Source organism: Urocitellus parryii (assembly GCF_045843805.1).
Source record: "Urocitellus parryii isolate mUroPar1 chromosome 12 unlocalized genomic scaffold, mUroPar1.hap1 SUPER_12_unloc_3, whole genome shotgun sequence".
Taxonomy (NCBI): domain Eukaryota; kingdom Metazoa; phylum Chordata; class Mammalia; order Rodentia; family Sciuridae; genus Urocitellus; species Urocitellus parryii.
Window position 1 is genome coordinate 1,225,188 of NW_027551760.1, and position 27,313 is coordinate 1,252,500.

A 27,313-nucleotide genomic window follows, 5' to 3' on the forward strand; every position below is an offset into this window, starting at 1 on the left:
AGTTATTGGTGGGCCATGGGGTGGGCCAGGGGTGGGCCATGTGGTTTGCATGATCCAAAGATGTTAGGTTCCTGGATTTGGGTTGGCAAGCCGGGAGAGCTCAGGAATGGCAGGTAACTCCAAGTCTATTCGGTTCCTGGGTTTGGTAGGAAGAGTTCTGATAGCAGTGATGTTTTCCTTGCTGTGTCCCCCATCCTTAGTCTACCTCCTTTAGGAGGGGAGGAAGTATCTGAAAAATGAAGAAGATGCTGGGGTGTACACGCGGTTTGTCCCCCACAGGTCTTGTGCTGGAGGCATGGTCTTCAGTGTGGCAGTGCTGAGGTGGTGGGCTCTTTAAGAGGTAGAGCCTACTGGAAGTTCAATGGGGGCACTGAGAAGGGATTAAGTAGTTCTTGTGAGATCTGAGTTAGTTCTTAGGAGTGACTTGTTATGGAAAGAGCAAAACGGCAGCCCCCTCCCCGCCCCCTGGCTTCCTGTCTCGCTTTGTGATCTCTTCCTCTTGCTTGGGGTCCCGCCATGATGGCTGTCACCATAAGGTGACACAGAGCTGGCGCCATGCTCTTTGTACTTTCAGCCTCTAAAACTATGAGTTATATAAACCTCTTTTTTAAATAAAGTACTCAGCCTCAGGTTTTTTTTTTTATAGTAATGGAAAATGGATGAACACAAAGGATACATATTAGGGTGGACAGAGACAAGAGACCACCAGTCATCCACAAAAATCCATTTTACTCTTCTTCTCTGGTGATGTAGTTGTTACTGAACACATGTAGCTTGGGACCACATTTCCAAACCTTCCATGGCCTAGAATTGTGAATAAGTTTTCTCCAGCAGAATGTGAGCACCGGCAACAGGTAGAGCCCTTAGGCATTGGGCATGGCCTTGCCTCCTCATTTCCACATCTGGAGCCCTGACACAGAAGTGCCCCATCATAATATGCATCGGTGGTGACACAGCTCTTGAGGGTGGCAGAGCCACATGTGGAAGGCACCTGGGCCCTGAGTGACTGTGTGGAGCCAAGCTGCCCACCAGCCTGAGCATGCCCTTCAAGGAGGTTACAGCAGAGAAAAATTAACTTCTTTGTCCTTGGACACTGGGTTTTGAGGTGTCATCGTTTTCCCACCTGGTCTAGCTTCATGAACACAAGCATGATGGTCAGATCGAGCAGGCCTGGCACCTTTGAAACTGGTGGGGAAGCAGAGCTCTCTGAAGAGAGAGGAGGAAAGAGGTGGGTGGGGCGGCAGCTGTGTGCCTGGGTCTCTCCGTGGGTGGGGCTTAGAGAAGTTCGCGCTGCGAGGACCCACGGCGCCCTTACCCAGTGGGGTCCTGTGGATTCTCCAGGGGCATCAGTCTCTCTTAAGGACCTGGCTTACGCGGGTCATTAGAGAAGCTCCTCAAATTCTCGAATAACTGCCGTCACTGGTGGCCCCGTCCTGTTAGGCCTTGACAGGAACGTCCCCCCGAAGGAAATCACACCGTGCACACCTGTGGCCAAGACGCGTCTCTTCTCTCTCGCTCCCTAGCAGAACCCTAACGAGGCTGGGGCAAGGATGTGCTCCACTATAAAACTGCATTTCCCGGCTTCCTTTGTGGATGGAGCTGGCCAATGGGATGGAAAGAGAGGGCTCCGGGTGGGGCTTCTGGGAAATCACGTGGGAGGGAGTGGGCGGACCTCGCCAGCGCTTCGCTTCCGCCCTTTCTCCTCTCTGGGATGGACTTATGACAGCTGTCCCTGGAGCCGTGAAAGGAGGTCTCTGATGACCTGAGAGGCCAAGCTAAACGTCACAGCCACCTGCCTCTGGACTGCAGCTGCTCCGCTGCTTGAGAAAGCCTGTCTCGTTTGGTTCACTATTAGGTTTTCTGTTCCGTGAGGCTAAAGTCCATCTTATACAGATTTGAAGGTGGAGAAAGGGCGGCTTGAGAGATGTGTCCACGTGTGCACCGCCGGCCAGAGGCAGGTGGCCCGTCTCAGGAATCGGACTTTCTCCTACAGGCTCAGTCCCCATATGAGGCACTCCAGTTGTCTGTTCTGCTGCTTTTCTCCCCACCTCAGATGGCTCCTCCCGGAAGCCCTGTGGCCAGGCTGCACTTCCTTGGCCCCAGTCGTCCTCAGCAGCTCTGGGCCAAGTTGTCTGCCTTCCTCTCTGGGCTCTTGCTCATGCAAGCTGTCTGAAGGCAGAAAAGCCCGTGGTCAGGACGGAATTGGGGGAAGATGGAGGCAGAGAGACTGGAGAGGAGGGACATCATCAAGAGAGATGGGTGAAGCTCACAACTCTGGGACGTCCCGGATGCAACCTGAGAGGAAGACTGAGCTTCCAGGCGGCTGATACAGTGATGTTTCTCATCCCTTCTGTCTGTAACAAAGCCCTACACAGTTGAGATTGTTTTTCAATGACAGCACGAGAAGTGGGTCCAAGTGCAGGCCTGGAAGTCAGACTGCCCAAGTTCTAAACTTGGTTTTTCTGCTTACTAGCTCTGTTACTTTGGCCAGTCAACTCAGCCTTGATACGACTCAGTTTCTGCAACTATAAAATGGGAAGGACAGCAGCTTCCATGCCTCAGAGTGAATGTGAAGTAGATCACTGTGTAAAGTACTTTAGAAAAATGCCTTGGTCCATTTGAGGAACTCGATAAGGGCTGCACCCTCTGCTGTTATTACAGAGAAAAGGCTCCTCGTGCATCCTAATGGCACACTCAGACCAAGCAGGAGCAAGAGGAGTCTGAATAAATCTACATTTTTCACTGTAGCAGCACCTTTCCCTCCCCACTCTCTTCAATCTACAGAATCAGTTTCCACCATGATAGAACAGCTGCCCAGACTTATCTTACTACTGGAAACCACAGCTATAAAACCTGGACAGAACAAAGCCACTGTCTGAAGGCATTGGAGAGCAATTAACAAGGGACAATAACCCTTGAGAGAAGGGAACCACGCTACAGCCTATGAATAAGGAAAAACTGAAATAGACCTGCTCTAACAAAGTTAAAGCAAACTTTAATGGGATTGGTGTGATTTTTTTTTTCAAGAATTTAACTGCTTGCCAAAATTTTTTACTGGAAGAGAAGTTGAGTCAGAGCCCCTACAATACATTTTCAATTTCGAGCATGTAATTGAAAATTGCTAGACACAAGAAGACAGAAAAAGTAGATAATTATGAGATCTACAAAAAGAGAATCCACAGATGACCCAGATGTGGGAGTTAGCAGATAAGGACTTCAAAATAACTCTGATCAATGTGTTTTTAAAAATAGAAAAAGAAATGAATGAAAGATCGAGTTTAAATTTTAGTAGAATTGGGATCTTATGTCAGTTAATGTTTGGGGAAGTAGACCCACTTTGGAGGACATGGGATCCAGGTTTTATTTAAAGAACGAGACCCATTGTGAGATCCAGGGACAATGTCTGCTGAAGGTTTCCTCTGTGTATGCATGGGGTTGCTGAAGGTCAATAGGAGCAGGAGGTGGAAGAAAGCTTGGGTGGGAAGTGAGAGAAGTCGAAGCATGCTGGAGCTCAAGGGACAAACTGGAATCTGAGTATATCTCAGATGTTGCTTGGATCTTGAATGTCCCCCAAAGGCCTGTGTATTGAAGACTTGATCCCCCCAACCCTACCCCATGGCTTTATTGGGAGTGGTGGGCCTTTAAGAGATCATTGAGTGTGTCCTTGAGGGGAACATTTGGACCCTAGTTCCCTCCTCTTCCTTTCCAGCAGGTATAAGGTGAAAAGGTCTCCTCTGCTCCATGTTCCCACCAGGTGGGTTCCCACAGGTCCAAAGTGACAGGGCCAAGTAACCATGACCATAGGCTAAAACCTTCAAAGCTGCAAGTCAAAACAAACTTTTTCCCTTATTAGATTATCTCAGGTATTTTGTTACAGCAATGGAAAACTGACTATCACAGTCTCTCAGTGCATCCAACCCTGACATCAAGGTCACCTGCCAAAGGAGTTGACATCTGTTACAGAGCTGTACTCAACAAACACTACAAGGCTTGCCAGGAAACAAGAAGGGGAGCAAACACAAGTAAAGGAGAAAGAGGAACAAAAAGACATGAGACAAAAGGGTACACTGGTTCATTGCTGGTGGGACTGCAAATTGGTGCAGCCAATTTGGAAAGCAGTATGGAGATTTCTTGGAAAGTTGGGAATGGAACCACCATTTGACCCAGCTATTCCCCTCCTCGGTCTATTCCCTAAAGACCTAATAAGAGCATGCTACAGGGACACTGCTACATCGATGTTCATAGCAGCACAATTCACGATAGCAAGATTGTGGAACCAGCCTAGATGCCCTTCAATAGATGAATGGATAAAAAAAATGTGGCATTTATACACAATGGAGTATTACTCTGTATTAAGAAACGACAAAATCATAGAATTTGGAGGGAAATGGATGGCATTGGAGCAGATTATGCTAAGTGAAGCTAGCCAATCCTTAAAAAACAAATGCCAAATGACTTCATTGATATAAGGGGAATAACTAAGGACAGGATAGGGACGAAGAGCTAGAGAAGAAGATTAACATTAAACAGGGATGAGAGGTGGGAGGGAAAGGGAGAGAGAAGGGAAATTGCATGAAAATGGAAGTTGATCCTCAGGGTTATACAAAATTACATGTAAGAGGAAAGGAGGGGTAAGAGAAGAATAATACAAGTGGAAGAAATGATTTACAGTAGAGGGGGTAGAGAGAGAAGAGGGGAGGGGAGGGGAGGGGAGGGGGGATAGTAGAGAATAGGATAGAGAGCAGAATTCATCAGACACTAGAATGGCAATATGTCAATCAATGGAAGGGTAACTGATGTGATACAGCAATCTGTATACGGGGTAAAAATGGGAGTTCATAACCCACTCGAATCAAACTGTGAAATATGATATATTAAGAACTGTGTAATGTTTTGAACTACCAACAATAAAAAAATAAATAAACAAAATAAAACAAAACAAACAAACAAACAAAAAAAGACATGAGACAAATAGAAAAAAAAATAGTCAAGTGGTAGACATTATTCTGACCATATAAATGATTATGTTAAATGTGAGTGGACTAAAGGTGAATGTGGAAAAAAATCAGAAAAGAATACAAGGAAAATAAGGGACAAAGTAAAAACAATGTGTAGTTGGGATCCCAAAAGAAAGGGACAGAGGAGGAGAAAAGTCTGGAATTCTAATTTGGAGAAATTGTAATAATAATTAGAAAAATAATTTGAAGAACACAGAATAATAGAAAGTAATAGAAAATAAAAAATAGTTTGAATAATAAATATTCAAAATAGCTTGAATAATAAAATTTAAAATAATTTCCAACATGAACAAAAGAAATCAAAAAGATTCAATAAGCTCAACAAACCCTAATCAGGATAATGCAAGGAAACCACAGCTGGCCAGAACATCATCAAATTGATGGAAACCAGAGTTAAAGGAAAAACCTTAAAAGCATCCAGAGGAAAAGACACACATTATGTGCAGGGGAATAACAATCCCAGTGATGGTGGACCTGGCCACAAAAGCCACAGAGGCCAGACTGCAGTGGGGGGGCTTTCTCAAAGTGCTCAAAACACAAAAAATGAATGGTCAACCTAGAATTTGATACCCAGCAAAATGTCTTTCCAAAATGAAGAGTGAATTAAGACACTCAGAGACACAGACATGTTCCTCAACAAGTACTGAGGTGAAATTCCTCCTGTGGGAACCGATTCTGGGAATAAGTCCTTGCCCATCACAGGAAGTATGACATCTCCAGCACCCAGGCCACCATCGGGGCCAGTGATCTCTTGAAGGAAAGGAACTTTATGCTCCTTAATTAAATGGTTCTGGTTTCCACAGTTCTTGTGGTCAGGAAAGACGTGGGAGGCATGAGAGGACCCAGCTATGTGGCCACGTGGGCACGTCTCTGAGTGTCACCGTGGTGGGCCCCTTACTGCTGCCTTAAGGGAAACCTCCCTTTAGTTGCTGGCACCCCTTGGCCAGCAGGAAGGCTTCTTTCCCCCAGGTCTCTGTCCCCAGTGGGACATACCCAAATCCCCGCAGTCTAGTAATATTGAACAAGTGATGGTACGGGACCTTGGAGGGCAGTTTGTTCTCTAGCCCCTCATCCTGCCCCCCGGGTCCCCGTTTCACTTGGGAATGGCCATCCTGATCCTGTCCAGGGGAACTAAGCAGCCCCAACCTGCCAGGTGGATAGGGCCAGCTCCACACTTTAGACCTTGGAGTTTCTACAACATCTGTCACTTGGGTCTGTGAGTTTCTTTGGGTGCATTTCTGTCTCTTGGTCGATTGGGTTGGCAAAAGGACAGGGTAAGAATCAGTCAGGAGACACAAGGCAGGGTGCCCTATGCCCCTCATCTCCTCAAGTCTCAGTTTCCTCTTCTCCAAAGCCAGGGAACATTCTGGAACCCTAGACCTGCCCCTGGGTATTGTCACTGGGAGACTCGTGCGCACCCATCTCTGTGATGGTGCCTGCAGCTGGAGGGGCTCTGGGCACTTGCTGACTGGTGCGGTGTCATTGGTGTCATTTTAGCCCCCTGAACGTAGGCTGGAACCGGGGCCTGAGGCACCTGGGAGCATCGCTGGCTGCCCAGCGTCTGCTGGTTCCCCCTGGCGCTCGCCCCAGTCACATGGGTCCATCAATCCTCAGGTTCCAAGACACTGATGCAAAGTGCTCTCAGTCACATCCCGCTGCTGATCTGGGCAGACATCTGGACAAAGCATTTCTTTATCTGAACTCGAGCCGAGGGCCCAGGGGTGTCTCGGGGAATTTCCATCTGGGTCGCTTGGTGCCAGATCTCAGCTCCTGCAGTGCCTTCTGACAGATCAGAGAGGTGTTTATCACAGAAGCCCCGTGTCCCCTGAGGCCAATGAATGACTCAAGGGTCGGAACTCGGGACTGGAGGCAGAATTTGCAGGTTTTGGATGTGAGCCCACCTTCGCCTCCAGGAAGCTGGGAGGTCTTGGCCAGGCCCTCGTGAGGAGGGGGCGGCCTCGTATGTTGAGTGCTTACTGAGTCTCCAGCACCACATACAAACATCACTGATCCTCACAGTGCCCTGGAGGCAGGCCTAGCCAGGCTTCTGTCACAGTCACAGCCACAGGAGGCTGGAGGACCCACTCCTCTACTTTCCAGAAGCTTTGGGACACTCACCCTGGCATATGCCTAGCACGCCTGTTCCTCGGGGCAGATCAGTTATGGGCAGGACTGGTGGAGTCATCATGGAGACCGTTAGCTAGACCCAGAGCAGGGGCGTGGTTCTGGGTTCTTCCCTCAATCCAGAGAGGCGTCAGAGTTAGAAGGGTCCTGGGTACTTTAGCTCTTCTCTGCCGTCTGCACCAGGCCTGCCACACAGGCCTTCACAAGGCTGCCTGGGCGCCTGGGCTCAAGGGGCCTCTGGTCCAGAGGAGGCAGGCCATTAGCCACTTAGAACTGGGCATGGCGAGATGTGCCAGAAGGAGCTCCCATCTCAACCGAGCACCAGAGGTTTCCCAGAGGGACCTGCACGTCTCCACCCTAGAGTGGAAGGTGTGAGGAGATGTAGGCAGATGGGACAGGAGCAGGGGTGGGGTGGGGACTGGAGGTGGCCAGTACAGTGAGAACAAGGGGAGGCAGGGCCACAAGGACAAGCTCAGAGGTGGAGGGCTTGATCCCCAGGGGCGTTCCTGTCCTTTTTAACACCCTGAACTGTCGCATGGCCACAGGTGGGTGGGAGAGGCTCCCAGTGCACAGAGGAGACCACTGAGGCCCAAGGGGGGCAGTGGGGTCACATGGGGACAAGAACACAGGGATCTCTACTCCTTGGCTGGCCTCTTCCTTCCCCGGGCCTCACCTCATTCTGCTTAGGCATCTAAATGACACCTGGTGGCAGCATGAGGTGACAGGGGAGGAGCCTGCATGCCCCTGTCCCCACCCCACAGCAGGAAGAGGGGCTCTGGTCACCACAAGCTGTCCCCCAGGTGCGTGGAGGGCAGAGAGGCACGGGGCTCCCCCTTCGAGCCTCTCAAGACCCACACCTACCACAGGCACAGACCCCGGGGCCAGACTTAGGAATCATGCACAGAAAGCAGAGTCCGTACGGCTGCCACCCCAGCCAGGGCAGCCAGCGGGCAGAGGATCTGGTGGCAGAACTAGGGTGGAACCAGGTATTTCCTACCCATGTGTCTCTGAGCACTCTGTGCTGTGGATCCTGCTGCCCTTCAGTGTGACCCTAGGGGTGCCGCGCCTTTGAGAGGTCCTCCTGATTCTGGCCGCAGAGGCCCCCTCCTCATTCCTTCCTAGTTATCTTTTCGTCTTTCCTAGGAAAGCGGAGGACTGGCCCACGCTGCCTTGACCCATCTCCTTTGCCTGAGGTCAAGGGCCGGAGGACACGACTTCTTGGTAATTCCCCTCTTGTAGGTGCACCTTAAATACTCACAGGTGACAGGTGCTGGACGCCGGCCCTGAGCCCAGATGCCCACCTGGACGCTGCCCGATGGTTGATGGTTGCCCACAGCTGGCTTATCCGTGGGTAGGGAGGCTGCTCACACCAACCCAGGGACCTTGTGGAAGCCTGTCCCCGAATCCCATGGAAAGGGACAGCCCCTGTGCCATGAACCCCAAAATCACACCCCTGGGTTGCAGCAGGAACCCAGCCCATATATTCACTGTCTACCTGAATCCCAGGCTCAACCTGAGACTTTTGGTGGCGGCGGGAGGTGGGGGGTGGGGGGATCAGGAAGCAAACAGTACAACTTCCATCCAGAACCCAGAGAGCTGGGCTGGCCTCGGATGCATTTTAAAGCAGGTGGATCTTTGAAGGGTCGGACACCCTTAGGTTGCCCCAAGCAGTTCGCATCTGGCCCTGGTCTCAGGAGCCACTCGAGTGTCACGCACTCATCCTGAGCCTGGCTCGGGCAATCTGGTCTAGGGGTCAGGAGAGTCAGTCCCTCCTGCTACCCCTCCCCAGTTCTCTGTGCATGCCTCCTCTCTCCATGTGACTGCCAAGGGCCGAGTGAGGGCTCCCGTCGACCTTGCTCAGGCAAGGGCACTTATAGCCCTTCACCCACAAGAAGGGAAGGGAAGGTGACCAGGAATGTGGCCTTCAACATCTCCACCTGTCACATGCTGACTTCCTGCACCTCAGCTTCACTCTGCCCAGAGGGCTTCTTCCATGCCACTGGATACTGGGCTACCAGAAGTCACCAGGACTACACGTTACAGACTCAGTGTCTCAGACAAGGGGCCACTCACTGTCCAAAGGGATCCATTGCCCAGCCCAGCTCAGGTCTGGGCAGTGGGTATTCTGGCCTTGACTGGCCGGAACTCTCTCTCATAGCTGCCCATGGTCAGAACAGGCCCAGGGTCACCGAGGGGAAGGGAGTTGGTGCTTTGCTGGCTAGAACTGACCATAGAAGCCTTCAGTGTACATCAATCAAGACCAGGCTCAGAAGCTGGTCGCAGGCAAGCAAACCAAAGAGGCCTTTGAACACTGGTCCTGACTGCTTTTGCCTGGGATTTGGGCAACAAATCCCATCTCTGTGCCAAAACCCACCAATGTCCTGTCTCTAGTCCCAGCCTTTCACATGCCCCATCCCCCCATACTTCCCCCGGATGTCTTAAACTTCGACGCACCCCAACTCTCACTGTCCCCCAGGACAGGTGGGCTTGTTTTCCACCACCATAAATAATGTTCTGTTCTCCTGGGTGCTCGGGACACAGCTCTTGCTGTATCTGACTCTGGACTTTGGCTCTTGCCTAGACCACTGTCCCTTGGGCTCTCCTCTCACCGTTGGATCTTTATTCAATGGCAATATTCCCTCCAGGCCCAGCCCTGGGTGCCCCCATCCCTTCCTCCCTGTCCAGTATTGGTTTCTATCACTCTGTCTCCTTTTAATACATCTTTTATTTATCAGTTTCGTTTTATAGCCTCTAAACTCTAGAGGGATTCTGAGCTCTGAGTTTCCTGCTGTCCCCAAGGCCAGGACAGCCCCTGCTGAACAAGGAGTTCCATGACTTGTTGAGTGAGTGCCCAGGTGGATATCCTGGGCCTGGCCTCAGGCATGGAGCGCAGGAGAGACCAGGCCAGTCCAGCAAGCTCCCCAGGACTGGGCCTCACGACCCCAGTGCCTTGGTGCAAAAGCCCCTCTGTAGCAGCAGCCACCAACTCTGGCCGGGCTTGGCTCTGTCCTTAGGGTTGGCCTCAGCTAGGCCTGGTCCTGTGGTTGTGAGATTTCACACTGGCAGATGCCTACTGTACCGGGACACCAGCAAATCTTCCTAGCACCCTGCGGGGTCTCGCAGGACAGAAAGGAGAGCTCAGAGTGGTGCTATTGGTGATGGCTGGGTCATCCGACCACACAGGCAGGCAGGACCTCACCCCACACAGAGATGGCCCTTGGAGGGCGCTGGGAAGCATTGCCAGCCAGGAAATGGGCTGCAGGGGAACTACCCACACAAATTTGGCTTCACCCCTGTGCCTGCCACGGTCATGGTGGTCTCTGGCCCGAGGCCTGTCCACACACCCATCTCAGCATCGGCTTTCCCTGTTGCCTCACGATCCCCGTGCCCTCCCCTCCCCTCCCATCTGCAGCACTTGGAGGGACCCTGGGGAGCAGCGGCTAGATGGGCTCTTCAGCTCAATTACTCTGCTCTCCTCCCCCACCAGTGGACATGGCCCTGCTTGTGGTCAGACGGGAGGGACACCGGAACCCCAGCTCCCAGGCCCCTCCCCAGAGCGGCCACAGGCAGGGGCAGGAGGTCAGGTCTGTGGCAGGAGATGGGTGGGGGTTTGAGGAGGACCGAGGTGGGAGAAGCCCTGAGTTGGCATTTTCAAGTTTGCAGTTTGGAGACAATTAGCAACTGAATTATTCAAGATGCTCCAGGGAAGAGGCTGTTTTTAAGAAAGCATGAGTAAGCAGGGCTCGCTCACAGCCGGGCGCGGGATCGAAAGCGATCAATTGCCATAATGCCTGTAAATATTTACCCGGCTTGATTGTGAGTGTGTACACCAGCTGCGGGCTTGACACCAGAGTCTATGCCCGACACACCCTCCCAAAGTGGGAGGAGGTGCACCGCTGCAGCCCCTCCCTGCGTGCCCCTGCTCCCTGGCCCCCACGCCTCATCTGTAGAATGGGCTGGTAAGGTCCACCTTGGCACAGGCGAGTGCAGGGCAGCACCCAATACGAAGCAAAATTGGCCTTGATGTGGCAGGAACAAAGGCAGAGGCAGACACCTGAAGCTCTGATCTTACCCCAGATCCTTGGCTTAGTTAAAACACAGGCTCCATTTGCATCTCAGGAGAGGGCTCTCTTAGTACCAGCCCCGGAAGCACGAGAAGGCTGGGGTGAGCCACTCAGCCTAAGCACCCACTGAGCCTGACTGCAGTGTTATCTGGGCACCTACTATGAGCCAAGTATGCCTAAACTGATTGCTGGGTCTTATTTAATCCTTGCAGCCCCAGAGAATTAAGTTCCTCTGTCATTACTCTCTGTTTTAAAGATGGTGAAACTGAGGCTCAGAGAAGTGACTTTCCCTAGGTCACACAGCTGGTACGTGGCAGAGGATGACCTCAGTCCAGGCCATGTCTAGGAGCCACCCTCTGCCTTCTTCCTCTTCCTTCCACAGGTGCTCACCCCTTCCATTGCAGCCGCAGGCTTGAGGGCTGGGCTGTTATTCCTGCAAGGTGGGAGTCAGAGCACGCTCTGCCCAGCAGACCCCCACCCGCTAGTTCTGCTATGGAAGGGCTCGAGCAGCAGGCTGTCCCTGTGGTCAGGGTACAGACCTCTGAGTGTGGACTGAGATGCTACTGCAAGAACAGCACCTTGTCTCTTGTCCAACACAGACACACGGATCACAGGGGACGCGAAGGTGATGAAAGCGTACGCAAACGCATGCGCACAGCTCAGCCAGCGCCCTGTGGCTTCCGCCTCCACACAGACCCACCTCAACCACATCCCTGTGAAATCAGTGCTTGGAAATAGCTCAGTCGCCCACTGAGTGCCTGTCACCCTCCCCCAGGTGCTGAGACAGAGCCCCCGGCCTGTGCCCCTCGTATTTTGCAAGCTAGGACACCAAGCCTGAGACTGAGCAGAGGAAGGAGCTCTGTCCTGGGGGTTCCCAGGGCTATAGAAGCCACGTGCAGCTCACGATTTCTTTCCAGGGCTCAGTTTCCCCATCTGTGCCATGAGAACTCAGAAGGTCTGAGATGAAGCATGGAGGAGCTGGGGGAGGGATGGAGACTGCCCTTGTTCAGGTGTTTCCTCGTCCCCCCCGAGTGCACAGGCATGGACTTGAGATCCTCATGGGGGAGCCCCAGGGGTAAACTGTGCCTCGGTCTTTGCCTCTGCCCTCCTGCCTTTAGAAGGCGCTGGGGACATGGAGCCCCTGTCTGGTACAGGCTGGCATCAGGTCCCCAGATATGCCCAGTTCAGGCTTGGCCCTGACACATCAACCACAGCAGGTTTCCAGCCATGTTTGGGGTGAGGAGATTAGAAGGGCTCTGCAGGCAAGAGAGGGCAGAGGGAGGCTTTTCTGACTCCTTCCTCCCTTTCCTGACTCCTTCCTCCCTGTGTAGGTGCTTCCTAACTGTGTCCTGGGTAGATGGATGGGTGGATGAGTGAATGGATGGATTAATGGATGGATGGGTGGATGAGTGGATGGATGGATTAATGGATGGATGGGTGGGTGGATGGATGGATGAGTGGATTAATGGGTGAATGGATGGTAGGTGGATGAATGGATGAGTGGATGGATGGGTAGGTGGCTGGATTGATAGGTGGATGGATGCATGGATGGATGGATGAGCTAATGAGTGGATGTGTGGATGGATTATGATGAGTGGATGGATGAATGAATGGATGGCTGGCTGGATGGGTGGGAGGATGGAAGGATGGATCATTCCCTCTGTCATCCCCAAGCTCTCCCCCAACAAAGGTGGGGGGTCACAGTGCTATCCACTTGGCAGGGTTAGCCAGGGGCATGGTCATGAGTTCCAAACCTGCCCCACCCACAGCACACTCTGCTCACTCTAGTTCCCTCCTTTTGCTCTGGCCACAGGGGTGCTCACAAGCTGCACATCTCCCTCTGCTCTGGGGCAACCCCTCTGTGTTGGGAGCAGGAGACAATTGCTTCCTTGGACCCCTGAGCCTCCCACCTGATCCAGGCAACCTTAACAGACAGTAGCCACACTCTTGGTCAGATCCCAAGGCTGCGGGGAGCTCCCCAGTTTCTGTAAATGCCTCCTCTTACAGGGCTCTTCTTGTTTTCTTTCTTAAAACTTAGAGGTGGTGCTACTATGATAAAAACAAAATAAATCCTCTACCTTTCCTTCCTCTTAGTTGACTTAAAAATCACTTATTTTTGAGGTCACAGAGCTGGGCTATGCATTATTAGTCTCCCACTAGCCTGCGGTACCTCTGCTGTGTGGGTTATGGGGCTCACTTTACAGGGACTGAAGTCCACTCTTTCTGAAAACACTGACTCTTCCCTCAGGCCTGGAGACGACAGAATGTGGCTGGGACAGAATGAAAGGCTTGACCTCCCTGCTTTCATGTTGTCTGACTCCTTTGTTGACCCTCCTAGAAGTGTTTTGTCCAAACCTATAACACAAGATGAGCCTGCCTGCTCTCTCTCACTCCTTTCCAGGCCAAGGACGCAGACCCTCCAGGACCAGAGCCACCAACCACAAAAGAGTGAACGAGGTGGCCTCCAAGTTCCTGGAAGCTCTTTCCCTGTTCCAAGGAAAGACATGACTATTCCTCCCTTTTGTTAGCCGCCCCCTCACTGTTCCTATCCTGAACTGACCCCCCGAAGCCCCCTGAAGATGAGAGACTGATCTTTGAGCACAGCCCGTACTTCTCCATTCTTCCACTAAAAAATGTCTCTCTCCTCAAACTCATCCCTGGGACACTGGTTTTCCTGTGGAATGGGCTCTGAGCTGAGTTTGGTGACAGTGGTGAGACAGTCTCGTGAGCTTTCACCCTGCAGGGTGGCGCTGTGGTCAGTACTCCCACCATCATGGCTGGTTCCTTCTTCCTCCTGCTCACTCCCATGATCCTGACTCATGGACCTGACTGAGCTCCTGTATGATCTCTGCCACTCCCTGCTTTTTTCCTAACATTTTGGTCACTACTTAGGTTCTATTCCTCAGTGCACCCTCCTCTGGGGACCAGATGCCAGCCCCAGAGGTGGAGGCATGACCGCACCAGCATGGCTGTATCTTTCCCTGAAGGGAGGCAGGGAGCATGTCCTCCTTGGGCCCCAGCCAGGACACCTTCCCCACAGCTTGCCCCAGGCACTGCCTGTCACTCAGCCAGCCTGTGACTAGAGCCCTCATCCAGACTCCAGACCAGGGGTCTGCCAGGCTGTGGTCCCAGGCTTTTATAAACCCTCTCACCTTTTCCCCCAAATTGGAAAAATCCACAAAGCACCATCTTTCACTTACAATGTAGGGACACTGAATATATATTTTTTAAATAAACCCAACTTCTCACTATCTTCACCATTATTTCAAAAGAGAATGAAGACTTGACTCCATCCATCCATCCACCCATCCACCTATCCATCCATCCACCCAGCCACCTATCCATCCATCCACCCATCCACCTATTCATCCACCCACTCATCCACCTATCCATCCATCCACCCACCCACCCATCCACCTATCCATCCATCCATCCATCCATCCATCTACCTATCCATCCATCCACCCATCCACCTATCCATCCATCCACCCATCTACCTATCCATCCATCCACCCACCCACCTATCCATCCATCCACCCATCTACCTATCCATCCATCCACCCATCCACCTATCCATCCACCCACCCATCCACCTATCCATCCATCCATCCATCCATCCATCCATCCATCCATCCATCCATCCACCCACCCATCTACCTATTCATCCATCCATCCACCCATTCACCTATCCATCCATCATCCATCATCCATCCACTCGTTCATCTATCTAGTATACTGGCAAAGTCTATTCATGGCCTGTTTTCCACCATTTCACCCCAGAGACCCCCCAGCCTGTGGGCTGTAGGTGGGAGCCCTGGTCTGTGTCCAGGGAAGCATCCTAAATGAGATCATTGTGGGCTTCCCTCCCCCAGCCCTGTCAGGTGCCAATCAGGAGGCCCTGCCTTGAACCTGTCCCTTCGTCCACACACGAATGCAGAGGACAGCAAAAGACCTTCTTTAGTCTCTGTTTTTAGCCTTCGTTTCACAGACAAGGAAACTGAGGCCCAGAAAGGGAGATGCCCCAGCGCAGGGCCACGAAGACCCCATCAGCATCATCCCAGACACTGGCTGTGAGGGGTAGCACTGCTCTGTCCTTAACTGACACGGGTACAATCCTCAAGAGTACCCTGTTATGTCGGACTGATGGACATATGTCACCTGACAGCCCCTCTCCATGACCTCTTATGGCCACTTCACAGACGAGAAAGAGGCTCAGAGAGGTGAGAATTTGCTTTGCACAGGGCCATGAGATTCTGTTTTTATAACTTGGGAATAAAGCTAGCGACCACTGAGTAACCTTTGAGGTCCTGCCAGGACATCGTCCACTCCTGGGGACAGAACTAAGTGGTTCATGGACTGGGGCTGGCACGCACAGACCTGTCAAGCTGATAAGATGCAATGGATTCCTCTTCTCTCTGGCAAAGAACCTGCAGGCGGTGGCTTTGCTGTCCTGGATCTTTCTTGGTTTCCCAACCCAAGTGTCCACGGGAGCATCCTCTCTCTGTCCCCTGCATTGCCACCCTCTGTCAAGCTGCCTGTGTTTCCCTGGTGAATCAGCCTCGTCACGTTTCTGCTTTCCGCATTTAGGGTTCACCAGAACCTTGACACTCTCTCGAGTCTATTTGTAGGCGCACGATATTTTTAACGCTTGGGCACGTTGCTTTGACAACTCAAGCCAGATGTGCTCAGCTTTGTCCCTGCTGTCCCAGCCTCATCCCTGGCCCCTCCCTGCCTCTGCCCCACAGCTGCTTGTTTCTGGGAGCCCTGGGCCTGCTCTGTGATGGCAGGGACTCTCTGCTGGCCATGGGGCCCCACGTCTCCTGTCTGGGTGCCAGATGGGACTTTTCCTGTAGCATTTGGGCAGAAGTCCCAGCAGCCAAGGCCAACACAGGTGATGGTGACCAGCTAGGCAGGTCACATTTGGGAACCGGGAAGTCTGCTCTGTGGCTTGCTCCTCCTCCCTCCCTGAAGGGCAGAGCAAGTGGAGGTTGGTGACTCAGAGGGAGAGAATCTGCTGGAAAAGGCAGGTGTGTTGGGGTGTTTCCCTCCGTCCCCCACCCGAGGAGCCTCCATTCATACCCCATCCAAGTAAGGGGCTTCTCAGAAGCCTGTGGGTATCTGAATGTGTCCCCTGGAGTTTGGGAGGTACAGGACTAGGGGGTTCTGACCCACCCATGGAAGAGGTGTGTTGGTGGCTGGGGATGCATTGGCCAGAGGCAGCCAGGAGGAGGGCAGTGACCTGCCTATGCTGCCCTGGGACCATCAGAGAGCCAGGGCCCCTGCAGACCCCAAGGAGGGGCAGGGGCATCCCTCTGCCCGGTTCCATCCTAGAGAAGGCGTGGACAGGAGGTGGCTCAGCACCTGAGAGTCAGGGCCAAGGGCACCCGGCCGTGGGAACAGCATGAAAGGCCTCCCTGGGCATGGCTGACACCTAGTGTCTGCAGGTCTGCATAGAGTTCATCCAGAGGGCAGGCAAGAGCCATCCCACAGAGTGGACTGAAGGGTCAGAAGTGACAATGACCAGGATCTCCCCCAGGTGGTCCTATAGGTAAGCATTGGGCATTTGTGGTTTTAGCAGCTGCCCAAATGGTTCTCAGGACACCACGGGGCTCCCCGGGCCTGGCTGGCCTCAGCTTTTTCTATGCCCAGGTAGCTCTTCCCCACATGGCAAGAGGCCCAGAGCCAGTGGCCTGCAGAGCCCATAGGAGCATGGAGGTCGACCAGCAGGCCCAAGCCTTCGCCATCCACACGCCCTACCTTGTCCTGGGGAGGCAGGTTGTACCTCAGGAGACACAAACCTGCAGTCCTTGCCCTTCCCTCCCCTGGTTCTGAACCAGTGTTCATTGTCCACCTTGGGGGCAACCCTATTAGGCTCCTAATCAGGCTTTGTCTCATTCTCCCTAAGGATAGGATGGATAAATTATTGAGAGAGAAAGAGAGAGAGAGAGAGACACACACACACACACACACACACATACACACACACACACACGTACATGCGGGGGTGGGGGAGAGGGTACCAGGCCCTGCAGGTGGAAGGTCTGAAAAACACGTGAAGCTACCAGGTCATGAGGACCTCTGTTTATCACAGCACCGTGGCAGGAACTGACCCTTCCGCCTCCTACAGAGCAGGCTTGGTTACATATCCACTGGACAGATGAGGGGCCATGGTCAGGAGAGACCCTCAAGGTCACTCATCAGTGAGCATGTAGGGGCAGCTGTAGGAGCAGCTAGCGGGGCCATGGCCGGTGGGCTGGTGACCCTGGCTGCACCCCTCTGCCCTCGACTGGGCCTCTCCAGGGGTCTCTCCTCACAAAGAAGTGGCCAGCGGCCCCACCTCAAATCCCCTCCTCCCCCTTCCTGGAGAGGGGCAGGCAAGGCCAAGGGTGGCAGGAGCACCTCAAGGTAAGGGCCTGGGTCCCCACCAGAGCCCCCTGAGCTTGCCTCGTGGCTCCAGACTTGGCCCCCATCTGCAAACCGTCACAACAGCAGAATCCTCTCCTCTTGTCCCTAGAGATGAAGTTCTGCTTTCCAGTATTTTCCACTGATTTCCAGAGGTTTGATTCTGTGCTCAATTTGGTGTTTTTATTCTTAAAATGTCATCTGTGAGTCTGACAGGCATTTAACGTGACAGAGGCTCTGTGCTGGGTGCTCCAGATGAGGCAGGGAATAACCTGGGCACAAGGCCCTGCCTCTGGGGAGGGGACAAGGTCAGGGACTCCAGCCCTGCCCTTGGCTCGCGGTGGGCAGGCAGGTCGGTGGGCATCACACTCAGCCTGTTGCTTTGGCTCTTGGGAAGTGTGCCTCACACGCCCACACCGACTCAGGCAGGATTTTTAAGGGTTTTGATTTATACCCAGGAAGTCACATGACTGCTTTGGCCCACCAGTAGCAGGACAGGACAAAAGAGCCAGGAAGTCCTTGCTGGGTCCCCAAGCTGCAGATGGCCACCCTGTTTCTGGGTCTGAAGCTCCTGTCACCACCCCTTCCCAGGCATCCTGCCAAGGAGACTCTGGGTCCCCACGTGCTGGGATCCCTCCCCTCCACTCTCCTCGCTGTCCCCAGGACTGAGTCTGGGTCTTGGTCCTGCTCAGCTCTGAGTGGGGGGCGGAGGAGGCAGAGAGGAAGAGGGGACGGGACGCAGCCTGCTTGGAGTCACCCCCATCCTGAGCTCCAGCCCAGGCCCAAGCCTGAGAGAACTCAGGGATTCTCAGGGGACCCCCTGCACTCCTGCCACACCTCCAGGGGTGCTGGGTTTCATGAAGTTTGAAAGGTGGGTATCTGTCACCCACTAGCTCATCTCCCTTATCATCACCACAGATGGAGGAAGGGGGGGGGAGGGGAGGGAGGGAGGGCCAGCCGTGGGGCCCAGGGTCTGTGCACACCGGGGAGGAGGCTTGTCCCCTCCCCTCCTGCTCTTCCTCCTGGGCAGCCCTGGCTTGGCCTCCACTGCCCACAGCTCACAGCAAGAGGGGCAGAGCTCAGAGCCGGTTCTTTCCAGTCCTGTCCCCAGGGCCGCTGCCCGTGGACAGTGCTGTGCAGGAGGCAGGCTGGGTCCTCAGCCCTAGGGCTGCCTCTCTCTGCCCTCCACCTCGCGCCCCTGGTCAGCCCTCACCTCGAGCCAGGTTCCCAGAGATGAAGCGGAAGAAGAAGCTGATGATGTCGCCCAGGTGCTTTTTGCAGCCATGCTGGCACTCCTGCAGCCTCAGGCGGGGTCCCTCGCTGTGCCCCGCCATGCCCCGCCTGGGGACCCCAGGCCCAGCGCCTGTCCCAGGCTCTGCACCACAGGCCACAGGGCAGGCCACCGCCCCCTGCTCTCCGCCTCCTCTGCCTGCCTCTCCCAACCTGATGCTGAGTGCCTTTCTTTTTCTAGAACTTTCTCTTCCCCCACCCACTTCTGGCCTCTCAATACCGGCGTCTCTTCTCTTAACCCCTATCTCTCTGTCCCTGTTGCCTGCTCTCTTGGTCTTTCCAAAGACAAGCTACCCTGCAGCCCAGAGGCCCAGAGGCCCTGGGCAGCCAGAGCCCCACAGCCCCTGCCCTGCCCAACCCCTGCCTCAGGACCCTCCACCTTGCACCTGGCTCCTCAGCCTCCCAACCCAGGAGCTCGCTGTCCCCGCGGTTGTGAGGGAGGGGACTGGTGAGGGTGGGCAGGGCTCCCGAGCTCCCAGCACCCAGGGAGGAGCTGCCACCAGTGTGACTCTCACTAAGGGTGTGATCTCACTGCAGAGGGCCCCGCCAGGCCCCCACCTCTCTGCAGCCACCTAGGAGGCTCAGTGCCAGGGCCCAGGCAGAGCTGGGGCAGGGGACCCTGGTCTTTGGCTTTTTCTTGGCCTCTGACCTCTACTCACGGATCCCACCCCGCAGCCTTACTGGTGCAGCATGAAGAGGTGGGAAGGGGTCCCTCCAATGAGATTAGGGGAAGATGTACCTGGAGCAGGAACTGATAACCCCGCCCACCCCCATGCCTTCTGAGCCCCAGTGAGCACCTTCAGCCCTAAGTGTGACCCTGTGAGCTGTTGTGCTGCGTGTGGCTGAGAACGCCAGCTCCACATCTATTCTCCCTGCTTCTTTGTCTATGGAATTAGCTTCTATTGAAGATGGAGATAGGCCCAGCCCCCCAAATTACCATTCCCCCCACCTTCCTTGCAGACAGCATGGCTGAGTTATGGCCCATGAAATGTAAGCCTAAATCTTCCAGAGGTTTCCGAAAGTGTTGCTTTCCTGATGGAAGCATCACCAGTTTCCCCTTCCACCAGATTTCTTCTACCTCTTGCCTGGAATGAGGCCATGATGGTGGAAGCCAAAGCAACTATTTTGCAACCATGAGGGCAAAAGAACAGACGTTGACTCACATCCTCAACTAACAGCGAGTGCCCGCCACCTCCTGTCTTAGATAAAGCCATTGCTACTTGGTACTTCTGCTACATACAAGTGCAGGCAAGTCACAAGATCCTCTCCAGTGTCAAGGAAGAATGCTTCACCTTGTAGCTTCTGCTGATCAAAGAAGATGCAGAGTTTCATGGGCTGGCTTGTGTGTCATGGGTTGGCATGCTGCTCTGAGCTGGTCACTTGGCTCAAGGAGTGGCTGGGCAGCAGGCCTGGCCAGGGCAAGCAGCACTGCCCTGGGGCTTAGTCAACCACACATTCCATGGCACAGTGTGCCTGAGGCTGGCTAGGACACCTGTGGTGCCACAGGTGTGTGTGTGTGTGTGTGTGTGTGTGTGTGTGTGTGTGTGTGTGTCTCAGTGGGAGAATCTCGGGTTCTAAGCAAAGTCTACTTTTTTGGCAAAAATCTCCTCTCCTTCTAAGCAAGCAGCCATTGCTTGCTGCTGGGCTGTGCCAGGGGTGAAAGGGCTGATGGGATACCAGGTTGCCTGAGTCCTGAGCTGCCCTCCACCTCGCCCTCTCCCCCAGCTTGCAGGAAGGATTTGGTGTGTAACGCTCCACAATGATGTAAAGGTGCTGCAACACGAGTTCAGAGCCCGGGCAGCGTGGGGACTGAGGGCACAGGCCGGTTGTGCAAGCAGGTGGCTTGTACTCTTGTGGTGTGTCTGCTACATGGCCACCGTCCCCTGAACCCACACCTGGTAAGTCCCTAAGACTTCTCAAGGAGGACAAAATTCACATCTGATTTGCAGACAGAACTGGAGGAACTGTTAGCACCAAGTCCAAGCAGATATTAGGGCCCACTTGGGGATAGGAAAAATGGGACGTGTTCCCGGGTGGCAGAACTTTGTGGACATCTACTTACCCCTGTTGTCTGGAAGGAGAGATGGCCGAGGCACAGATTTACCTTGACCATGGGAAGGTGTTAACCATTTGTTCAGGGCTCAGGGAAGCGGAGGGGACAGGATTGGGGCAGTGGTGACAAGGAAGTCTGGGGAAGAACCCAGAGTGAGGCTACCAGAGTCCTGGGTGAACTCTTGGAAAGGTGCCCAGGGATGGGCAGGGGCCTGGGACCCAGGGAGACCCGAGGACCTGCTCTGTGCAGTGGGGCCTCCCCTGCCCACTTGAGTGCCTGCTCAGACACAAAGTGCCCTTCTCGTGGTTGCCTAAAGTTCCACTGGTTCAGCACAAGAATCCCTCCCGCTGTCTGGCCTGGCTGCTGAGTGCCCAGCCAGCCACCAGGTGGCAGGTCAGCCAAGTGTATGCCACGCATCACAGAAAGGGCCACCATTCCCCTCCCGGCCTCCCCTCACACATATCTAGACATGGACCTGCCTGTATGGCTGTCCTGCTGCTGGGGTCCCACATGTCATTGTTACTGACCAAGGGGCTCACTGCAACAAAGTGCTTTCAGACCCCACTGTCCTTACGTGTCCCATCCCTGGATGGCCTTGCCCAGAGGTGGAGAGGTCTACTGCTGCGAGGTTGAGACCGTCCTGTTAGATGCTGGACATGCAGCTTCTCCTGCCCAAAGGACGGTCCAGGAACCAAGGGATGAGGTGAGGCTGTCCCCACCCCATGCCCAGCATTTGGCCCGTGTCTCCAGGGCTCTAGGCTCTGGATCAGAGACATCAGATTCCAAAGGAAGAAGCCATCTCTGAAGGTGAGATGCCTTGGCTCTGCGGAAGCACAGGCAGGAAGCCACCTGGCCATCATGGGCTCCTTGTGTCACTTAGACTAATGGATGTAACAGAGCGTTGGCCAGGTGGACGGGCCTGATGGTCAAGGGATGAAGACGCTGCAGCTACAGAGCGAGGGATCCATAGGACCCAGACGACATCTAGCAAGTTCTCCAGGGAACCCTGGGACAGTGCCAGACACAGTGATTAAGGTCAGTGTCAGGTGGGCACAGTGGCACACACCTGTTATGCCCACTATGCGGGAGGCCGAGGCAAAAGGATTGCAAGTTTGATGCCAGCCCAGACAACCGAATAAGTCCCTGTCTCAAGAATATAAAGTAAATAAAACAGTGGGGCTCATAGCAATCCCTCAGAGGTGGACCACAGAGGGCTCAGATCTCTAAGGAGGGGGGGTTTGGATCTCTCCACTGGGGACTCTTAGCTGAGGCCTCTGTGGTGGGTTAAAGATGGCCAAAGTTTCGTACCACAGCTCCACACAGAGGCGGAACCTGTTTGTTCTCCCCTTGAATCTGGGCTACCCCTGCACTTATCTTGATTGATTTTTTCCCTTAACTTCCCTGATGGAAGTGTCCACCAAGTAAGAAGCTGGCTTACCCTGAGGCTGCCATGCTGTGAGGAAGCCCAAGCAGCCACGTGGACAGAGACCCACACTGAGGCACCACAAGGCAATTCCCAGGAGCTTCACGCCCATCCCAGCCACCAGCGAAAGGCAAATTATCACAACTGGTAACATGCCAAGTAGAAGAACCATCTAGGAGGAGCCCTGCCCAAATTCCTGACCCACAGGAGAGAGAGACACAAAATAGCTGTTCCTTTAAGACACTATAGAGTATGTTGTTAAGTAATAAGAAGAAACCCAAACTTGCCCCTCAACTTCGAGGGTGGTGGGCTCAAACAACTCCCCTCTGTGTAGAAATCCTCTTCACAAATCACCTCTCCCCTGGCTCCACCTGACCTCCTGCCGCTACTTTTGGTGAAGATGGCAGCTTCCCAAATCACAGAACCAGTTTCCAGAAAAATCTGCATCCAATCTGATATTTCATTTGGAAATATAATATCAGTTGAATCTTGGTGCTTCAGACACGGTAAAATGCTGGCAGTATATATTGATATATTCTCACAGTTTAGAGGCAAGTTAATTTGACTTTTTGTTTCCAGATCTCTCTGCCGTCCCCTTTCCAGGAGGATGCTGGTGGTGGTCTCCTGGTTTTGCCTGCAGCTATGATGGGAGCCTGGGAGGAGTAGGTCCCAGACACAGAGGGGCTCAGGGGCTGAGGAGACTGCAGGGCTCCACTCTGGGAGGGGTGGGGCTATGTCCTTTGGTCAGCAGTCGCACTGTCACACAGAAGCACGTGGCTGGTGCTCCAGGGCTGCTTCAGGAATAGCCCAAGGGGTGGGGGAGACGCTTCCCACAGTGGCAGGGCTTAGTCACATCCTTGTTCGTTGACCCTCCAGAATTTCTACAAACCTGTCCAGGCCTGGAGCCCGCGCTGCCCTGCTTAACAGCCTGGATCCGGCTGTCCACAGTCAAGACCCAGGTTAAGCGGGTATTATTCTGGCTAAACAATCCAAGAAACCAAAGGCCCACAGCCCTAGCGAGGAGTCAGACTTGAGAAGCAGGTTTGTCGGGTTGGCTGCCTCAGCCACGCTCTGAGAGGTGTCCTGCCAGGAAGAACCTTAGGAAGGACCTTGCTGGGGAGGACACACAGCAGGTCGGTCCCAGCTTCTTGGTTATCAAGAAGGGCTCCCTGGAGCTTCTGGGCTGAGGCTGGGGAGCTGCTGCTGGCTGAGGCCCCACCCTGCTGCCACAGAGGCCACCACCTTTGCCCACCTCCCAGCTGCAACTCTGGGGTCTTCAGCCCAGGAGTGACTGCCCAGGGCACAGCTGAAGCTGGTCCAACCCTTGTCCTTTCTTCTCCAGGTCCCTCAGTCCCTCTCACTCTTTGGCAAGGTCCCAACCAACCGGAGCCCTAGGACACCGCACTGGACCTGGGCTTCTGCTCTCAGCCACTCCAGGCCCCATCTCTCTGGCCCTGCGCCTGCAGAGTGGAAAAACCCAGCCAGGAGGGCCAAGTGTCTGGGCCGCCCGACTTCCACAGACCCTGGAGTGCTCAGGACTGCGTGCCCGGCCTCTCTGAGCACATGGACAGACAGCACTGAAAGGCACCTATTGTCCTCCGTACCCAGAGCCCACAGGGAGCAGAGGCACCTCACCTGCACACATGTGCACAAAGCCCCTGGTGTCGCCACATCGTGGAGTCGTCCTTGAGGACACAAGGGTGCACAAGGTCTGTTTGGACTGGGGAATGCGGGCTTATCAAGGTCTGGGTTCCTCAGTCTGTGGGGTCCCCAGGAGACCCATGTTGGGGTGGGCACCCTGCTCAGAGCACGCCAAGGTGCTCCAGGTTCCACACTTCCCAGGGCCCCAGTGCCGGTGACCTGCTGAGCCATGTGACCACTCCAAGCACCCATGGACTTTTATGTAAAGGAGGGTGACAGATTTGCAATGCCTGCTTCCATAATTACATAGAATCTCATTTTTTGCTTTCGTATCTCTTCTCACTGCCTGGTGTGGGGTCCAGTAAATGTGTCCTCCTAGGGAAGTGCACCAAAGGAGGGGAGCCACTTGGGCCTTGTCAAGAGCCACAGGCAAGAGGCCCCGCCCATTAGGAAGCGCCCTGAGTTGGGCGTGGCCGTGGCTTTCCCATCTCTTCCATTTCCCACCTTCTCTCCCATCTTCCGCACTCTGCGGGGCTGCTGCTTGGCCAAGGACACACCAGCCTCAGCCCCATCCTGAGCCACCACTGCCTGCCAGCGGGAGACGCAGAGGCAGGAGGAGAAGGAAGCCTCAGCTCCGTCACCCGCCTTGGATCCACCAGGAAGACTCGGAGATTCAGAGGCCAGGAGGGACTCTGGGTTTCAGGGGTACAGAGCCGTGCCTGTTAAAGAGACCCAGAGTCCCCTGGATATACAGAGGCTGCACCTGCCCCCCTGCTCTCCCTTCCCTAGCAGACGGAAAATAGAGTGTTTTTATCTTGCTGCAGGACACGCAGCTCGGTGAAGATGTGATCAGCCTGTTTCTACCACCTGCAAAACCTATCCTCCCCCACAATAAATACGGGGTGCACAAGGGACCTAAGAGTGCATTCAAGTGCGCCAGCACTTCCACGGGAGAGGCTGGGGGACAAATGCCAGCTAAGGGTGACAGCAGCACAGATGGGCAAGGGCTCCTGTGGGCTGGAATGGTGCAGGCAGGATGGGGACTTGGCGGGTAGCAGCCCTGTCCCCTCATGCACACTCAGGACACTAGGAGTAGTTGCTATGTTTGCTGCCTAGCCTAGGCCCCTCAGGGGGCCCCCTTCACTTGTGCCCCATCAAGCCTGAGAGGCTGGGCCCTTGATCGTGCCCATTCTCCAGCCCGAGGCTCCCTGGAAATCACACAGCTAGAGGACGTCCAAGACAGTGAGCAAGGCGCAGGTCTGAAGGACAAGTGTGTACCTCAGAGGCAGACTCTCACCCGTGTGTGACATCACGAGTGTGCGGAGTGTGTGCGTGGGAAGGGCAACTGTGCATGGCCTGCAGGCATGAGGGCTGTGTGCCCATGTGTGCAAGGTGGTTGTGCCCACCTGTGTGTGGGGAACACGGGCATGCGTGCACAGGTTAAGTGAGGTGTGTGCATGTGTGTGAGATGGTGGGGGCTGCCTCTGCCTCTCCCTCTCTGTCTCACTCACCAAACACCAAATATGGCCGTCAGCAAGCACAGGACGGCCATTTCTGCTAGTTCCTCTGTGAACCCCTAGGATGCCAGCTTTGCACACTGGGGCACACTGGGGCACACTGGAGGGCTGAGGGCAAGCCTCCCCTCTCCAGGCCCTCATGCCCATCCACATATGCGCCTTGTGCCAGGGGTACCAGACCCTCTTTTTACAGAGGACTTGGAAAGGACAGAGAGATGCCCAAGGAGACCTGGCAGGTGGGTGCTGGGTTGGGAGGAACCTGGCTTCTGAGACCGCGGCTCCGTCCTCGCAGCCACCCACTCCCAGCATGGCCTCAGCCTTCTGTCCCCACGCTCCCTGAGTCCTGCCGGGAGCTCACTGCCCTGATGAGACCTGGGGGCGAGGCTGAGGCCTCAGAAAGGACAGAGCTCCAAGCAGATCCCCTGCCCTCAGCCCCAGCCCTACCTGAGCCCTGCGGGGCTGCGCTGGACAGAATCCACTTGACCAAGCAGCACCGCATCAGGGCCTGGCGGGTGAGCCGCGGCCTCTGCCACTTGACACTTTCCTTCTTGCTCAGCGGTGTGCGCCCAGGGTCCCCCAGGAGACTGCCGTCCGACGCCTTCATGGCCTCCTGCAGCAGAACAAGCAGAGCATCCTGAGCCGCTGATCCCAGAGGGGCCTCGGGGACATTGCTGGGCCACCTGACATCGGGTGAGGTCCGTCTTCACCTCACCCAGGGCTTGGAGAGGCCCCAAGCTCTGCTGCCCCACGGGCCTCCGTGGCCCCTTCCATGTCTTCTCTGCCCCATCTCTAAGGTTTCTTCCTCTCTGCACCCTGCTCTAGCGTACGATGGGGCCCCCCAAAAGAAGGTGGTGAGGATTCCGGGGGGGGGGGATGAGGGTGAGCCTAGATCCGCTGACTGAAGCCCCCACCTGAGAAAAGACCAGATTGCCAGAGCCGGTGGTCACTCAGAGGTCCCAGTCCAAGCCCCTCCCTCTCTTCACTAAAGCCCGCGGACAGCAGTGGGCGTCCCTGTGCCCCGGAGCCTTTGCCCTGCCTGCCTTATTTTTACCAATGGCAAGCTGAGGATGGGTGAGTGGCTGATGGTCACCACAGGAGGGGCACACGGATGGATCCCACCGCCCAGCTGTGCAGTGACCTGAAGAAGCAACTCAGATGGCTAACGGGAGGGATCCCGGAGGAGAGAGTGGGTGGTTAAGAGACGGAGGGGCCTGAATCGGAGTCGGTGTGAACTGAGAAAGGGCAGCCCCAGAGCAGTGGGACTTGATTTCCTGTAACAATATTTGAGGCCCCTCCATCATCCTGGTTTCCAGACCACCCGGGTCTTCAGTTCCCCAGGGGCAGCCGCGTGGCCCCTTCCGGCCAGCTGCAGTCAGCCGCAGTGGTCCCTCTGGGCATTGCTGTGCCTTTGTGTCTGGTACCTGTGGCCATGGGACAGGTTCGGCCCCTGTGATTGGGTCACAGCCCCCAAGCAGCCCTGGGCTCATGGTATCCATGTGCTAGTCTTGGGGCTCACGGGACTGTTCTGAATGGCCAGGTTGTCAGCCATTCAGAGCCAGGGCCATTGAGGTGTCTGCAGAGGCTTTACGGGTGTGACCTTCACACAGTTCTGAAAAGCCTTTTGTGGCTTAGCGTGAGTGACAGGCAGATGTGCAGTCAGGTGGGGGAGGGAGGCAGGGAGCCAGTCCTGTCACCGTCTCCACGGAGGGACAGGAAGCCAGGCTTAGGAGTCGGATCAGGACAGCCAGAGGCCAGTGAGGCCTCTCTGTGAGGCTGGGTGA

General features: G+C 54.7%; 1 protein-coding gene across 1 annotated transcript in view; it reads right to left on the bottom strand.

The window, feature by feature from the left end:
- Positions 1-27,313, bottom strand: part of Kcnip3 (potassium voltage-gated channel interacting protein 3) — a 71,283-nt gene that overhangs the window by 35,595 nt on the left and 8,375 nt on the right. Inside the window, exon 2 of the mRNA XM_077794290.1 lies at positions 25,977-26,142. Within this exon, the coding sequence (XP_077650416.1) occupies positions 25,977-26,142 (166 nt within the window). The remainder of the gene's footprint in view (positions 1-25,976; positions 26,143-27,313) is intronic.